Source organism: Siphateles boraxobius, unplaced genomic scaffold (assembly GCF_051911475.1).
Source record: "Siphateles boraxobius isolate OS27281-9 unplaced genomic scaffold, OSU_SipBor_1 18, whole genome shotgun sequence".
In the NCBI taxonomy this organism is placed as follows: Eukaryota; Metazoa; Chordata; class Actinopteri; order Cypriniformes; family Leuciscidae; genus Siphateles; species Siphateles boraxobius.
This window is the reverse complement of record NW_027508788.1, coordinates 11,504,219-11,522,500: the sequence shown is the minus strand read 5'-3', so window position 1 is coordinate 11,522,500 and position 18,282 is coordinate 11,504,219. Positions and strand designations below refer to the sequence as shown.

Genomic DNA, 18,282 nt, shown 5'->3' with positions numbered 1-18,282 from the left:
TTTAAAACTTCAGCATGTGTGCGTGTCTTATGTTTGTGTGTGTGTAGCTGTATGTCAGATCGATTGTTGCTTCATTTTTCTGTTTCGTGTATTTTGATGAATAAAAAACATGTTCATGTCACAGTTCACCCTAAACTTAAAATGAGTAAATTTAGAAATTGTATTTGCCTAAGGACAATGAAGTCTGTTTTCTGACTGTTGTCTGACAATTAAACACATTTTCACTCCAAATTCTCATTATCATAATGCAGGGTTTCCCAAACTCGTGAAAGAACGGCAGGTGGTTTGTGTGTACATGAAAAGCTAATTCATTTAATAACTATTAGCTTAATTATTAATTATTAAATAATAATTAATTTAATCATCAACTTGAAATTATCATTTCAAAATAAAACGCTTAATAGGAAAGATGAAATATTTTTTGTTAACTTGCATGTCATATGACAATCAACCAACATCAGAGAACCGTGAACATGCAAATGTGTTGTTAAATTATTGAAATATTTTTTTTTAAATAAAAAATCTTTATATATATATATATATATATATATATATATAGCCTTATTAATTTTAAATGTGTTATCGTAATAGTATTTTTTTAAAAAATTGTACTGCAATACAATTATTTTTAAATGAACATATAGGCAGTACAACAAATGCTAACATGATGTACAAAAGCATCACAATTTAAAATGCATATTTTTTTCGCATTAAACTAATGAGAATTTAGAGGGTTAATAAATGTGCTATTGTCATTACTTGGCTATGTTTCTTTTTTTTATTTGTGTTTTGGGCTGAAATATGACCCATACATGTTCTTGATAGGTTTGGTGAGATTCATCCTGACTGTGTGTTGATTTCTAGCATGTCATATTCTGGAGTGCTCCGACGGTCTGGCTCAGGATGTGATCAGTACGATCGGTCAGGCGTTCGACCTGCGCTTTCAGCTCTATTTGCAGTGTCCATCCAGCAAACCCTCATCCATGCACGACAAGTGAGTCCACACAAACCCCTTCAGGACTCTGAGCCTGAGGCTGCTTCTACATCTCATCTGTCCTCTCTTCAGGGTCATGAGTACGGATGAGCCCCCGTGGACAGAGGAAGGGGAGGAGTCCGCCGATCATCACTACTACAACAGCATTCCCGGCAAGATGCCTCCACCAGGAGGATTCATTGATGCTAGACTGACCAATCAGACGCAAGACAGCAGCCAGGTCTGCAGCACTAATCATGCGCTGTTATACCAGCTGACAGGAAGTGACCTGACCGGGGATCAATAGTCACTCAAGCTCAGTTCGTTCTGTAAATGCAGTGCATGTGTTTTGGTAAATACTGAGAGTAAACGATTATGCTATGATGAAGTTCCCATAAAACATAATATTTACTTCTAAAAGAAATCAGGTCACTAAAATGAATCAAGGGAATAATTTAAATTGAGGGAACGAAACATATCTGATATAAACTGTAATAATACTTACATTTAAATTCTATTTTTATACAATTTTGTTATAATATTGAAACGACTGACACAAAATACAAAAAATTCCAACTTTCCCACTCCATATATAATAATAAAGTTAAAATAAATATTATATTTTGTTAAAATATTAAAAGAAAAAACACAAAATATAGAACAATTCCAACTGTTCCACTCCAAAATATATAATAATTTAATTAAAATAATAAAAAATATTGTTAAAATATCGAAACCAGCAACACAAAGAACAGAACAATTTCAACTTCACCACTCCAACATATATAAAGTAAAATAAATAAATAAATATTATATTTTGTTATAATATCAAAAGAAACAACACAAAATACAGAACAGTTACAACTGTCTCCAACATATATAATAATTATATTCAAAAATAATAAATATTGAATATTGTTAAAATACTGAAACCAGCAACACAAAATACAGAACAATTCCAACTGTCCCACTCCAACATATATAATAATTAAAATAAAATAACAAATAAATGAATAGAAATAAAATAAAAACTTAACATAAGAAAATTACTTGAGTTACAATTATCAGTATAGTATTACTTATTGTTTAAAAAAAACTCACATTCCACATGATCTGCTTCTTAACAACATGTTTAAATGTTGCCATTAGTGAATGACTTCCTATAGTGTGGAGATGAGGAGGTGTTTCATTATTGTTGTTGATAACTCATATGCTGTCCACACAGGGCGCTGGAGTCGACCAGACATACTACCAGGGCCGACCCATGTTCTTCCAGCAAGGTACAATTCACTTTTAGACAGAGTTAAAGAAAAACCCTCATGTCCTGGCAAACCTGTATGACTTTCTTCTGCAGAACACAAAAGGAGATATTTTGAAGAATGTTACCACTGTTTGTGCTTCTCATTTAGGGTCCTGTGACATATACAGTCTCCCTGAGGTCAAAGGTCAAGCCCCTAAAGCAGGAGAAGTCCCCTCGTATGTGAACACGCAGCACATTGACACGCAGGTGTTGGCCGCCCTGCAGGGAGAGTCAGAGGCGGCGTCCGATTCGGGCACGACCGGGACAGCTAAAGACAGCCCGAGGAAGGACCTCTTTGACATGAGTAAGAGACACGGAGACTGGAGCTTTCAATGTTACTGCTATAGTAAAAATAAATAAAAATTGTGCAAATGATTTGGTGAAAAGCAGAGAACAACACAGCCATTCCTTTCAACAACTAAAGAGTCTGGGTTGAACAGACTAGTCGACTTTAATGCTCTGCCGTGACGCTTTAAGCTTGACGTCGACGAGTCGCTGACCATTCATGGCCTATAGAGGGCGCAACAGGTTAATAAATCTTTAAAGTCCACGTTTACACTCCGTTTCCAAACAGTTAAAATGACTAATAAATCCATACTTAGAGAGCGCTCCACAAGATGTGTTTGATTAAACCATCCGGATGCTTAAAATTGATCGTGTGAATGCACGTTTTAAACAGCTTATTGTACAGGAAAGATAATCGCCGTTCTAAACTGCTGCTGCATTGTAACGCACACATACACAGACAGTAGCGAACATATCACATGAAGATCACGCACACACAGAATCATTCAGTAGCACAGAAATATATTGTAAACTTAGTTCTGTGATTTATCAATAAAATAGCTTATAATCTGAAAAGTTCTAGCATATATTTCTTAGTAACTAAAACCCACAGCTTCACTACTAGTAGAGAGACGCTGCCAGGTGGAATTCACACGCAATCGATCTCTCTCTCACACTAATGCATTCATATAAATGTAATCTTTACGGTGCTACTTTATCTATATCTGATTTAGAACGAGCAGAAATCTTTGAGAAATATAATGACCCAAAGACAAAAGAACTGATAAGAATAAGCTGTTATGTAGGAGTGCTGTGTCAATATGCCAGAGCTGAGCACAAGACAACCCGTGTTCGAGCCTCAGCTCAAGCTTTGGGTTTATTTGCTGATCAATGACATCATCAGCGACTAGTCGACATCGACTCAACTTTCATCACATAAATGTCTGAAGTCTCGATAAGTAAATGTGGTTGTCAATCCCCAAAACTGACAGTGTGAACGTAACCTGTGAGTATCTACTGTATGTATGCGGATAAAGTTAAATTTTGCAGCGAAATAAAAAATCAGCAGATGAGATAACAGGTTTTGTGTGCTCACGCCCTCAGAGCCGTTTGAGGACGCCATCATGACTCAGTCTCCAGCTCCTCCAGCGTCAGAACTACATAAAGCGGCGTCCGTGGATAACTCCAGTCCTCTGCTGATGCGAGCAGCCGCCCTGAGAGCTCAAGAGGAGCTGGAGGACCACGCGTGGTATCACGGAGAGATGAACCGGCGCCAGGCTGAGAAACTGCTGCTTCACGACGGAGACTTCCTGGTGCGCAAGAGCGCCACAAACCCGGGGTCATACGTGCTGACAGGGATGCACAACGGCCTGGCCAAACACCTGCTTCTGGTGGATCCGGAGGGAACGGTGAGAACTGACCCCTACACTCAAACCAACATTTATTCAGACGCCTTCAACATCTCTCTCATTATCACAGTTTATTCGCTAACGTTTAGAAAATGGTAATAAAATATGAAAAGAACTCAGAGTTATCAAATCAGGTGATATTTCACTGGTTTTGGCCATTCTTCTCACAGATGAATGAGGTTGAATATTTGTCAGATGGTAAATTTAACTACACAATTAGATGATACCAATTTAGGTCAAACAATTACCAAGCAATGCTACATTTTGTTCAGTCTGTGCTGTAAAAAGGTTGCATAAGCAATTAAAGATTGATAATTTTTGGTCCCAAATTTTTATACATTTTTGGGTATAATATTTCAGTTTACTTTATTTTGCTATCCTCACTTACATAAATTAACTTAAGTGTCCTGCAACCATTAGATGCTAAACACTATATCTGGTGTCTGAATAATTTCTGGTTTGACTGTAAATGTTAGTCGATGAGAAGAGGCTTGGTTGACCAGATTTAAATTAGTTGGTTGGTCACAGAAAATAAAAAAACCCACAGGAAGTGGCAAAGTCCTCTGGACAGATCGTTAACACGGCTGATCCATGTGGCAATTATGACAGGCAGGAAATCCAAACATTCTTTGACTTATCACTTTTTAACACATTAGTAGTAGCCTAACGTTAGCCGCTCACTCTAACGGTGAGATAATGATAAATGTGTGCTATTATTAGGCGCATATCCTAGTGTTCATGAGGAGTGTGTGTGGAAGCTAAATTAGTACAGCGCTTACTGCGTGCCATTTTAACTTAACGTGCATTTCTCTCTGTAGGCATATCTGTGGGGATGAGGGTCAGCCTCGTCCACTTCACTCAAATCTTCAAAATGTGCACTTCATTTGTCTTTTAAAGAGTCATTATGGTTTAGTTCACTGCACAGCCAAAAAAAAAAAAAGTCACCATCATGTTATATGTTCGGCAACAGTTCTTCTAACCCTAACTGATAGAGTTTGTAGCTTTTCATTTCTTAAACACACATGTAGGAAAACACATCAAGGCCATATTCCAGGATGACAATATCAAGATTCATCAGGCTCAAACTGTGAGAGAATGGTTGTTAGAATTGTCAGTACTTGTTCTTGACCAAAAATGTATGCACCTTTTGATGAAAATAATTAATGTAAATTAATGTTGTGATGCAATTCATGTGTGAAATGATTCTTCATGCTCCTCCCAACCATTATTTCACAGTTTGAGCCTGATGAATCTTGTCATTGTCATCCTGGATATACGGCCATGATGTGTTTTCCTATATGGTTGTTTAATAAATGAAAAGCTACACACTCCATCAGTAAGGGTTGGAAGAATTGTTGACAAACACATAACATGCTATAAACATAATAATCACTGCAATAATGATCCAATCACAGACTCTCAAAGGAACACGTTTTTTGAAATAGGGGTTATTCACCGTCTCCCCTACATTAAGGCCTCATCCACACTACTGAGTTTTTGTTTAGAAACGGAGAATTAAAACGAATACGATCTCCGTCCACACCAGCGTTTTAGCTGCGTATTAGAACTGATCTCCGTCCGCAGTAAAACGATTGGAAACGCGGATCACGTGATCATTCACCTACACTGGGCGTGCGAGTGCCGGTGTAAACAGGAATCATATCGACTATTCCTCAGATTTCGCTGAGGTTGATAAGTGCCGATCTGGACATTCGAAGGTTTTCGCACCATTCCTCAGGAACCACAACTTCATTGATAAAATTATCCCACCATGCGCTGGTTCTTCCCGGCTTAACCCAAAACCGACGCTCCATGTACGGTCGATACCGCCGCTGCACACGGGAATTGTCACAGATCGCTGGAATAAAAGCTTGCATCCGGCGCATGTAAGCAGTTATAGCATTGTAAAATCCAGAATTTACTTGCACTAACGTAACTGGTAATGCAGGCTGTTGTTGTGCGTTTTCTTCCGTTGTGTGACACCCAATCAGAGAGTCGACCATGAGCCTCTTCGTCATCGTTTCTAAAGTCCTCCGTTTTGACCCGTCTTCACTAAAACGCCCTCCGGAGATTCAAAACGCAAAGCGCTGAGCGTACAAAACGTATTCACAACAAGTACAAATAGCAATGCAGATTAAGACTAGGCGATTTCCTTGGCAGAGATTGACTTGGGACTATATTGGGGTGGAGCACAGGTGAAGCACTGCTACTTGGGCGCAGAGCAATGGGGATTTCTTTAAGACTGCAAGGGAAGCTCGCCTTCCCCTACAATGTAAAAAAATGAATGGTAAAATATGTACTATTGTGTTAACATTTTATTGACTAAAAATTAGGGGTGTAACGATACACAAAACTGACGGTTCGGTTCTTCCCACGGTTTCGACGTCTCGGTTCAGTTCGTTACGGTTCGATGGGGTGGGGTTTAGAAAGCTAAAATTGTTTTTTTTTTAAAACAGTGGTTTAATGAAAAAAGTGTGTCTTTGTCTTTAAATTAATTCAATTACAATTAAACGTTTTGCAAGGATTTTAAAAAAAAGATAAGCTAATACTGTAAACTATATGGAGCCAGCACATTACTATAACATTAAAGGTTAACATCAGAGTCTAGACTTTTAGCCTAAATTCAGATGCTATTTATTTTTTAGATATAATAATCAACACCCCACACATTGTATGAAAACATGTAAACTGAACATAAGGCAGTTTTTGCATTTAACATAACTTATGTTTTCACTCTAATTCATTATTGAAATATAATAATTTACACAGTTGCTGTCATTTTCATTTAAGATATTTTAAACCTACATTTAATAATTAAGATATCATTAACAGGTTAAGTAAAATATAGCCTAATATATAGGCTAATATAGTGCATTTATTAAGTGCAAGAGTTCATTTCTCTAAAAACCAACAACAGTGTGGACACTGTAACTCATGACTAGCCTGCTGAGGTAAATATAATGCTATGACAAACTAAGCTGTTTTATTGACGTCCTTCCGCTGCTGAAACACCGATTGAGCGATTACCCGAGTTATGATGCATTTTAGTAAGTATATATCTTTCAACATACCTTCAGGTGTCCATTCATGTTTATTCTGTAACTGAGGAAGAGATGATCGCGTTTACTCGCGCTGCCGCTTGAAATGAGGAGCTAGTACAGCGATCTGTAACGCCACAGCAAAGAGCGCCAAAACGGCATTTATTGTTTGAATTTCGTGATCAAATAGACAGAATTTGAAAGATTACACTTTGCTTATTATCGAAAGCAACAAAACACGGAGCTTGCTATTATATGGTGTTAATGGTGGTTAGGCTACAACACTGAATTCATTGTATAAGACATGAGGTCCAATGAGCCGGGGTAACAGTGGGCGGGGAGTGTTCGGTACGCCATGAGAGAATCGCGATATGTATCGTGGGTTCTGTATCGCGGTTTTTCGGTTCGGTTTGAATGCATTAGAACACGTTCATCTCGAAGATGAGTTTGTTCAGAATCCGCTTCATATAGCAGGTCGGCTGACTCGATTTCCTTCTCATACATTCCCGGAGCGTCACAGTGCATTTCCCTGTTAAAGCCGAGCGTCCGTTGACTTCAATGTGGCTCCTTTGAACAGTTTTTTTCAGTGCTTCGAAACTAGACGGTCATTGGATAAATCTGCGATTATGTCCCGCCCATGGACGCTCAGCGTCTCTGGGGAGAATCATGGAGGAGTGGGCGGGGCTGGACTCTGGGTTTCTGCGTGATGATTGGAGGGTCTGTCCAAAGACTGCATCTCCTTTTGATTGACAGCGATTTTGTACTATAAAAAGTCGCTGTCGCTGAAGCAATTCGAGCTCAGTCCCATCGCGGATTTTGCAAGTGTAGTCGAAAGACAAACTGCTGTAACCTATTTCTTGGTATTTGCTTGGCGCAATTGCTAGCCAAGTTTCATCATACATTTCACACAATTATACACCACATTCCTTGTTTCAGTTTAACCTAATTCCCACATTTCCTCCGTCGAGTTTAATATATATTTTTTAGATCGTTTGTTCATTCATTCATTCATTCATACATACATACAGTATATATATATATATGAACAATTTTTATGATGTAGGCCAAAAATGAGCTTCCTCTCTTTGAAAGACCAGCAGAGATATCTAAATCCTGATATCTTGCCCACCTATCTAAATGTAGGGGAGATGGTGAATAACCCCTATTTCAAAAAACGGTGGCGTGTTCCTTTAAGAATTTGCCTGTTTAAATCCAAACAACAAATTGTGTTTTTGTTTTTTGTCAGTGTGATTAATGTAGGACAATGCAAGCAATGTTACATATATACTGTCTCAGCCCTGAAACTCAAACCATTTTCTGATGCTTCCCACCCACCCCCGCAACACCTTCATATATATTTAAGTAATTCAATTGATATCATAAACTTGCAACTAGTCTATTAATAGCTGAAACGAATGACTACCAGTAGACTAGGAAAATCTTTGGTCGGACACAGCTCTACTATTCACCTATAGTTCATTTGACTAATTCCATAAAGCCTGTAAAAGATGTTGCTAAAGTGTCATTTTATCCATGAGAATGAGTTGAAAACTTGATATATATAGTATTTCCTAAAAATAACAAGGCTGCTCTGAGCATTGGGTTATAAATATCACATATGAAAGCAGTGGGTTCAAACGTCTCGAGAGCACCAGAGAAAATGCTTCTATTTTGGGTTCGTTTGTAGTTTAATCAAACATTGATGTTGAATATTGGATGTTGATGTGAACATTTGGAGTGAAAAGTTGAACATGAATTTAAGAAGTAAATGAGTCACATGATCGATTTAATCAGTCGCATAGAAATACTGCAATGTATCTTCATTTTACTTTTCTAAATCCTAAAACATTTTAACTTCAGGTTTTAATGACAGAAATCCCATATTTCCTCAGGATAAATTGAGTCTCTTCTGCTCACTAAGGCTGATTGATTTGATCAAAAACACAGTAAAAATTTGAAACATTACAATTTAAAATAGCTGTGAATATATTTTAAAACGTAATTTATTCCTGGGATCAAAGCTGAATTTTCATCATCATTACTCCAGTCTTCAGTGTCACATGATCCTTCAGAAATCACTCTGATATGATTTGATGCTCATAAAATATTTGATTATTATCAATGTTGAAAAATGTTGCGCTGTGGAATATTTTTGTGATACATTTTTAAGGATTCTTTCACAAGTTAAAACAGCAATATTTTGTAACATTATAAAATGTCTTTCCCGTCACTTGATCCATCGAATGAATCCTTGCCGTTTAAAAGTATTAATTTCTTTACGATTAACAGTAGTGAACATGCAAGCATCTTTCAGTCCCGGGTGCTTTAACTTTCAAATGAAATGTATGTCTCCTCAAGGTTCGGACGAAGGATCACATATTCGAGAGCATAAGCCACCTGATTGGCCATCACCGTGACAACAACCTGCCAATCGTCTCGGCAGGAAGCGAACTGTGTTTGAAGCAGCCGGTGGAAAGAAAACAGTGACGACACCTGAAAACACGTGGGAGTTTTACGAAAACAAACTTTCCGTCGGTGAACATGTGACGGCTGTCAAACTGCTTGACTGTGACGACGGAGGACGGCGTTTTTAGAGAACGAAAGAGGAACCGAACCCGATTTATAGAACTGATGCAGTTATTTTATTGCGCTGGTTGAGAATCTATATTTTTGAAGAAGACGCTGATGGATTTCGTTGTAAAGTTGGATGTTTGGTCCACGAGGGGATGAGAGGAAAACCAGATAAAGAAAAAGTATTTTAGAATAAAAAAGTTTTAGTTTTGTCTATCAAGCACAACCGGATTTTAATGTTCGTTGGTAAGAGATAGAAGGAAAACGAAAAACAGGAAAAAAACAAAAGCTGTTTCTATTGACCTATTTTAGGAGTTTGTCCTTTACTGCAGCTAGTGTGCCAGATCATTTGGTAGCTTCTATCGAATCACTGTATGCTTTTCAGAGGGAAGATGACGTGAATGTGTTTGCTTTAACAGAAACCACACTCCGACATGCTGCACGTACACACACACACACACGGCTTTAAAGTACCTACATTTTTGTATGACGTTGAAACCTGTGGCACTCGCATGACTTAACTTAACTGTACTTGTGCTGATTGTCGGTAGCATCCAGAGCCCCCGCGGAGGTGCTTTTGTGTATGCTCACAATGTTAAATATTTATGCTTCCCAGTATTCATTGAGCTTAGCTCCTTCTTTAAACGTGTCAGAGGTGTGTAGTTGCTCGGTTCGGGGCTTACTTTATACCTTGGATGTTTCTATCAGTTATGACTTTCATGGTTTGACTGTGGGCTTCACAAACAGACAAATTGGTATTATAATTATTCTTCTGATGATTATTTTCAATGAAACGGTTCTAAGTGAATAGCACAATCAACTATTTCTGGTCTGATGTGGTTTTGCACAGTCTAATTACTGGATGAACTGGAATATTACTGGATTTTTCACTGTTTTAGCCACACGCTTTAAAAAAAAAAACTAAAAAAACATGTTTATTACACCGTAAACATTTCGTTTTGTCTTTAAATCCACATTTCGGATGAATGAAATTTGCATCTGGTTCATTTACTAATTAGAAATTAGCACCAAGGTACTATCATCATGCATAAAGGTGCATCTCATAAAAATGTCAAGAATTGACATCAAAATCAATAACAACAAAAAGCTTGTCAAAAAAGTTTTTTTATGTTGAATATAATTTATTTATTTTTTTGGCAAAATGAAATACAACCTATCTTTGTGAGATTCACCCTTAAATTCAGTTAAATTGTGATTTGCATTGCTATTAAATAGGTTTTGTAGCCTAGAATCAATGATGTGAAGACCTGTGTGCAGTTTCATATACGCTCAACTGTGGATCTTTTTTCTTTCTCCAAAGAGCCCATTTTAATGATTGTTGTTATTGTTTGCATCACTTTAAATATTGTCACTCTCACACAAACACAACACATGATATTTATGTATTGACATTTGTCACATTAAACTCTGGAAATATTGATTTGGAGACACAGGATGAATTTTATATATATATATATATATATATATATATATATAATCTCATATTTAGTTTTAAATCATTTTATTTTACATTTATTTTAAATTATTTACATGTAATTTAATTATTTTTAAATATTAAAATGAGAAAATCTCATATATACATTTAGTTTTAAATTATTTTTATTTTACATTTATTTAAAAAACAATTACATTTAATTATTTTTAAATATTAAAATGAGAAAATAAATCTCATATCTCTGTGTAATACAATTTTTTGTTATTTTACAATTGTTTTAAATATTAAAATGAGAAAGAAATCTCATACTTCATAGTTTCATTGCAAATTTACAGCACAAAATAAAATCACTACTTTTACATGTGCATATTTTCGTTGATAAATATTATATCAGCTTCTATTTTGCGAGTCAAAGTTGCATTATTCTGGTCAAAACTAAAGTGCAGCTCATGATAAATCAACAGGTTTAGAAAACTGCTTCATGACAAACTCTAAATGTTTAAATGCTGTTTTTAAATGGCGCTGGACACTGCTGGAGGATTGTATATCACTGAGAAATCTGCATTTCAAACTTCTGCATTCACAGATTTCTAGTCTGTGAAATGACCCAAGGATCTTTCCAGTGGTGGCAACTTTCCCCATTTAAACTGCCAAATCCCAGCAGATTTTCACTGAACTTTGCAGAGTCTGTTTCACATGTTTATCTAAATGACTAATGTTAGGGAAAGATGTTCTGTTACATTATACACATTAAACTGACTCCAACTAAACAGTGGTGGTTTACTGTTTTTATAATGCTGCAACAAAACACACACAAAAACTAGACTGCTCCAAGTTATTCATTATAGAATTTCAAAATTGATTAGCAAAAAAAGTTCTGTTAAGTAAAAACGTGCCTTTTATTAGTACTCTCGTGCTTTTGTCTTTAAAGTGCAGTAGTCAAAGCGGATCTGTGTTCTCAGATGCTCAGATCACAGGCGACAACATTCAACATACCAAACCCAAACTGTGTTTACACAATCTTTGCTTGTATGACTTATTCCTATTCTTTATGATTGGTGGCAATAAAACAATCAATGTGTTACTCTTCTGAATCTCACAGAACCTGTAAAGAATCATAGTTCAAATTCAAAAGAAATAAACAAGAAATTATGTTTTACATCAAGAAAATGTATCCCATTTTTAGGAGCATTGTTTTTTTGCATTAAGATAATAATGAGCACTCATTCTCAAACATTCTCGTTATTGTGATATGAATGTAATTGAAGATATGCTGATTTCAATTCTTATATATATATGTACTGATGCTTTGTGTACTTTATTATTCACTAATGTTTTAAAGTGCACTTAAAAACTAAATATAAATTTGTATATGTCCTATGGCATGCACTAATGCTGTAGTGAGACGTTCATTCAGTGATCATGAGCGTTGGAGTTTATGTGTGTGTGTGTGTCCAGCAGATGGCACAAGTGCAGTATTACTATCAAACTTACGCAGACACACACACTTGGAACTACATGCTTTACCATAAACAGCTGCATTGGTTTAAGACATTACGCTTTTAATCTTAAAAGTCCCTTGGTAGAAGTTTAGATATGTTACAATTAAGTTATATACTTAAAACATGCTAGTATACGATATCAACACCTGGCATAAAAGGCTTTGGGTATACAGATCATTAAACATAGCACAATATAAATAGTCAATATTTATATAATTGTCAAATTAGTTTGGTATGTCCCATCTAAGAACCGAGAGCTTATCGGTTGGGATGTAAAATGAAAGCATCTGTTTTGTTATACCCTATCTTAGTACATTAGAACTGCTAGCTGACTTTGGGTCAATAAGCACTTAACATGTGATGATGCTTTATTGTGCACTTAAGTATGCAACAATGTTTTAAAGTGCACTTCAAAAGTGCATACTAAAGTTGTATAGCATGCACTAATGCTGTGTGTTTTAGTAAACACTCTTGAGTGCTTTAGGTTTTGTTAAGACTCGGTAGGTTAATTTCTGTGTGCGGTGTGTATTCAGTTTTCACGTGATGTCACACCTTGAGGGCAGAACAAGGCTTTCCTCACTGTTATTTGATCAGGTTTGTACTGTGTGAAGTATTAAGACCAAACCCAGTATACACTTTACTGATGATGCATACAGGTGAACAGATGAATCCAGAATATGAATGCCGTTCATTTCCCCATACAAGACCATTATAAAGAAAATGCTTATTGTGGCTTAAAGTCACCATGAATCTTTGTTTTTTAATGGAATATTGCAGTATTTATTTTAAATGATTTATCCATGCACATCATTATTATTGTTTTGTTATATTTAAACAAAATCTCTTCCTTCTCCGATGACGAGGGCCCTGCGTTTGTTCTTGTTCTAGAAGCCGTTTCACTCGGATATACGTCACAGTAGGACAGGAAATATCGCAACTTCCGTTTCATGCCGACTTAAATAGTATGATAATAAATACCAGTTCGCAATATCAAGAAGCATAACCAGCTGTTTTGTCCAGCTAAAAATAACGGGAAGCGGATGACACCGGAAGCCTCGCACATTCAAGCTACAGATTGTCAATAAGGTTTATAATTTTGTGAAGTTAAGGGCCATATTTAGCCTACTAACAGCTTGCGCCAGTGCAAACCATCTTTCGGTGTTAAAAAACTAAGGTCAGGATTTACTAAAGACACGCAATGAAAAATTAGCGCTGAATATGCGTGGACATGGTTATTTTAGCGGCTGAGTTTATTGCATGCATTTGTAGGACTTTTGCTTTTCAAACCTTTTTTTATGGGATTACAGTATTTAAAAGTTTGTGCTCGTCAATTTACTGGTATTTGCGCCATTATTTACGACCAATAAAAGCATGTCATAAACCAGACGCTCATTTGGAAAGTCAATATGGAAATGATCCGGCCATGGAATTGTGCAAATCTGCCGTTTAGTCAATACTAAATCTGGCCCTATGTGCCTTAAAGGACAATTCCGGCCAAAAATGAACCTAGGGCTAAATAACACATGGGTACCGAGTCGACCGTTCTCTGCGATCCGTTTTCATGATAATCGAATGTACCCAGTTTTAATGTTAGTTTTAGTATGACCACAGATTAGCTTGTAACGCTAGAGTATGGGGCATCGAATAAGTACGAATAAAAATCGCTAGTTAATACCACTAACAAGGCTCAAAATAGCCCCACACTAACACGGTAGCATAATGAGGGTCTCTACCTGCAAACTGAAGCATTGAGAACTTTGTAAGTGTACAGACAGTTTAATAAGAAGATACTTTATAAAGACAGTACACTTCGCGTATACAAGCAGGAGCCAACTTTGGAAAACAGTCTCGACCAGTCGAACCACGAACGCTGTGCTACGTGAGCTGAACTTTGACTATCAACCAGCACGGCGTTCGTGGGCTATTTTGAGCCTTGTTAGTGGTATTGTCCTTTATAATTAGAATGTCCTGTTGTTTTTAGCGATACTTCTGTATATGGATCGCAAGTGCCCATAACTTCACATATCTTTGTGAAATAAATATTTATGTAAATCTGACAGGCCTGTGCTGCAGTATTTGCCCTCCAGGTTTCCGAAACAGTCACGTGACTGAAAACTATGACTTGGCGTCTGGGTTTTCTTGTTCAGCCGCCCGTTGGGAGTTGGAGCTGGATTTGCTCCTGCTCTGGTCCGTGTTCTGCTTACACCCCACGATGCCGTCCCGCACCAAACACACGCATAGGAGCTTGTAAAACGCCCTTCGCATTTCCCTGCTGGCCAGCGTGTAGATGACGGGATTCATGGCGGAGTTCACGACGGCCAGGGCAATGAACCAATCGGCTTTGAGCAGAACTGGGCACCTTCGGGGCCCGCAGGCCACGTCGACGAGGAGGAGCACGAAGAGAGGCGACCAGCAGGCGATGAAGACGCCCACCACGATGCTGACGGTGCGCAGGAGGGCCATGGAGCGCTCACAGTTGCTGTGTTTGGTGACTTTACGGCTGCTGCTCTTCACGAGGATGTAAATGCGGGCGTAGAGGACGCAGACGGCCAGCAGGAGAGAGATGAAGATGGTGATGCAGAACGCCACGTAGTTCCTGCTGTAGAGAGGTAAGATGGTGGAGCACTGAGGAAGATCATCCAGACAGTTCCAGCCCAAAATGGGCAACGCTCCCAGTGTGATGGCGATCAACCAACACGCGCCTATTAGCAGAAACACACGGTAGTTTTTGTTTCCATCATAAGGCCTCATTTTTATCATAGTGAGATGCCGCTCGATCGCAATCGCCAACAGGCTGAAGATAGAAGCGCCTAAAGCTACAAACATACTTCCTTCACGAACAAACCACTCGGCCGGAGACAAGTGTAACGTCCGCTGTCCCGACATCAGCAAGTTTACTATGTAGACAACACCGGCCAATAAGTCACATAACGCCAGGTTGGCAATAAAAAAGTACATCCGGTTGTGAAATTTGTGGTTTTTCCAAATCGCCACCAGCACTATTAAGTTCTCCAAGACGATGAAGCTGCAAATGACCAAAAATACCACCGTTTTGGGGTCCATTGGGGCCCCTTGGGTTTCATTGCGATTGTCTAGTTTCCCAGAGTGATTGTAATGCAGGAAAATGTGTTGATTAATCATTGCAGCGCCTCCAGCTGATGAGGATGATCATGAAAATGAAGCCAGGTGAGACGGGTCACGGCTGGGTGTTGGTGAGCGTGTTTACGGTGTTCTTCACCCCTGTACTGTCATGTCGGTGGCACACATCTCCCTGTGGAGTCAACCAGATGTGCTTTAAACTCAGCTTGAACTCAAAATTACTCACCCAATCATTCACCCAAAAATTCAAACATTGTCATCACTCACCCTCATGTCGTTAAACCCCTTTGAAACAAAAATGAAGATCTTTTGGATGAAATCTGAGAGCTTTCTGTTCCTCCATTGACAGCAACACAACAGCCACTTTCATGCTTCAAAAAGTTCATAAAGAGATCGTAAAACTGATCCATATTGAGAGGTTTAGTCAAAGTTTTCTGAAGAGACTCGATCGCCATATATGATGAACAGATTGAATTTAGGATTAGTTTTGCAATCTCTATGAACTTTTTGAAGCGTCGGTGTTAGTTGTGTAGACTCAATGGAGGAACAGAAAGCTCTCGGATTTCATTGAAATATCTTCATTTGTTTTTCCCTTTAATGTGAATTGTTCCTTGTAGGCTCATTTATCGATCTCTCTTATATTTCAAGAGCATCCCTTTCATGATTCAGTCAGTTGCTTATGGTTCTGCTCTTCACTCACATGTTTTTCATGAAAACCATGTTGACTTTAACAAGGCTAGAATATATGAGGTGTTTCCATGATGCTTAAAGTCCATGATGACAATAAAGAATTAAATTAAGATTGTAGCTGTACAAAAAGTATGGTGGTATTACTCAGATATACTGCGTTTATGCTAAATTATAGAAATGTACCACCGCCTTACTTCAATGTACTACCGTTCAAGTTTGGACTGTCTTTTTTAATGTTTTTGAAATACGTCTCTTCTGCTCACCAAAGCTGCAGTTATTTGATCAAAAATATGATAAAAACAGTAATATTGTGAAATATCATTACAATTTAAAATTACCTTTCTATTGTAGTATATTTTATTATTTAATTTATCTCTGTGATCAAAGCTGAATTTTCAGGATCATTACTCCAGTCTTCAGTGTCACATGATCCTTCAGAAATCATTCTAATATGCTGATTTGTGCTCAAATCAAACATTTCTCATTATCAATATGCTGTTGCATATTTTTGTGGAAACCGTGATACTTTTTCAGGATTATTTGATGAATACAAAGTTTAAAAAGAACAGCAATAATTTGATATATGTTGTAAAAAAAAAATTAAAAAAAATTAAATGTCTTTACTCTTGGTTTGTTCTTTTTTAATAAAAGTATTAATTTCTTCTTGACCAGTCTATGTTACTGACCCCAAACTTTTGAACGGTATCATATTTCAAAAATAAAACAATGGTAGCCTAGTACCCTTGTAGAAAGTCCATCTTAAACTCATAGTTGCTTCTTGGAACATATACTAGTGGGTTTACTGGTCATTAGCTGGTGCAGCGGGTTATGTGTGTGTGGTTCACCAGTGATCATGATCCAAGCTCATAACACATCAACCACCATAAGCGGATTTTTCCAATAGGCTAATTTTTATTATTGTAATATAAATAACATGTATTCCATGCACATATAGCATTTAATATCACAATATGATCCAGGATTAATCGATACAGATAATTTTTTCTCTTTTGCACTGAGCTCGTCGTGGTGAGCATGATCATAGCACGGTGATTGACCGCAAATAATATGAGTTTTTGAAAGCTAATATTCCAGCATAACAAAATACATTCCCAAAAAGTTGTTTAAATATCTAAAAGTATTTCAGAGATGCACCTGACAAGTAGTTTAAGACGAGTTTGATCCTGTCTTTGAGTAGGTACTCACCATCAGATATCACGAACCGCAGAGTTTCTTCAATGAGACCCATCCGTGTCTTGTTTTGTTATATTTCCATCTTTAATCATCATGTTCTGTTGTGCAGAAGTTCGGAGCTTAGTAAAGTGATTGTGCGCGTGCACGTCGAGATCACTGACTGCGCGTAATGGAAGGAAGTCCTTTATCACAACCGCATGTCTGCTGCGCTTTTCCTGCGGTGTGTGTGTTACAGACAGCCCAGCCCTCGACACACACACACCTCCACAGTCCACTCCACAAGAGGAGAGCCTTTCTGATACAGGAAACAAGATGTATACTTCTAGTATTCTAGCATTTCCTCTTAAAAAAAACTTTCACTGCTGAAGAAGGGAATAAACAAATAGGCCTATATTTAAAATAATGAACAGTTTTATTTAATTTATTTATTTATTTATTTTTGCTTAGGCTATACTTTCATAACTTTTTTTCATGTAGCCTAACACATTTTAGAAATCATCCTAAATTATGTATCATTCAAAAGCTTATGAACTCAAAATTCATCCTGTGAAAAAACTATTTTAAATTAGTTGCGTTACCATGGAAATCGTAGCCTACTCCCTAAATTCTTTTTAGTGGGATCCTCCCCTTAGTGGGCGGTGTCAGGTTTCATATTACAAAATATTATATAATAGTAATATAAACTATTTTATAATCAAAACTTTTTGTGTTCTTGACAAAACACTCATCATTTGAAACATCTGAGTCTCAAGGTTCCATATTTTG

The 18,282-nt window shown here is 37.3% G+C and overlaps 2 protein-coding genes across 4 annotated transcripts in view; one reads left to right on the top strand and one right to left on the bottom strand.

Moving 5' to 3' along the window:
- shc3 (SHC (Src homology 2 domain containing) transforming protein 3) overlaps positions 1-13,114 on the top strand; it is a 33,571-nt gene extending 20,457 nt beyond the window's left edge. Inside the window, exons 8-13 of one of the 3 annotated variants that reach the window (XM_077233529.1) lie at positions 865-994; positions 1,067-1,214; positions 2,199-2,253; positions 2,383-2,577; positions 3,663-3,967; positions 13,068-13,114. In XM_077233529.1, the coding sequence (XP_077089644.1) occupies positions 865-994; positions 1,067-1,214; positions 2,199-2,253; positions 2,383-2,577; positions 3,663-3,967; positions 13,068-13,091 (857 nt within the window). In that variant the 3' untranslated portion in view covers positions 13,092-13,114. Of the gene's footprint in view, positions 1-864; positions 995-1,066; positions 1,215-2,198; positions 2,254-2,382; positions 2,578-3,662; positions 3,968-9,363; positions 11,007-12,002; positions 12,201-13,067 lie in introns of those variants that run through there. The other 2 variants (XM_077233528.1, XM_077233527.1) reach the window with 2 other exon arrangements.
- Positions 11,911-17,809, bottom strand: s1pr3b (sphingosine-1-phosphate receptor 3b). Its single transcript, XM_077233533.1, has 2 exons — positions 17,530-17,809; positions 11,911-15,805 (listed from the first exon to the last, which is right to left on the bottom strand). Exon 2 carries the CDS (start codon positions 15,673-15,675, stop codon positions 14,650-14,652), a length of 1,026 nt encoding a protein of 341 aa, XP_077089648.1. The 5' UTR covers positions 15,676-15,805; positions 17,530-17,809; the 3' UTR covers positions 11,911-14,649.
- Positions 17,810-18,282: the final 473 nt, after the last annotated feature.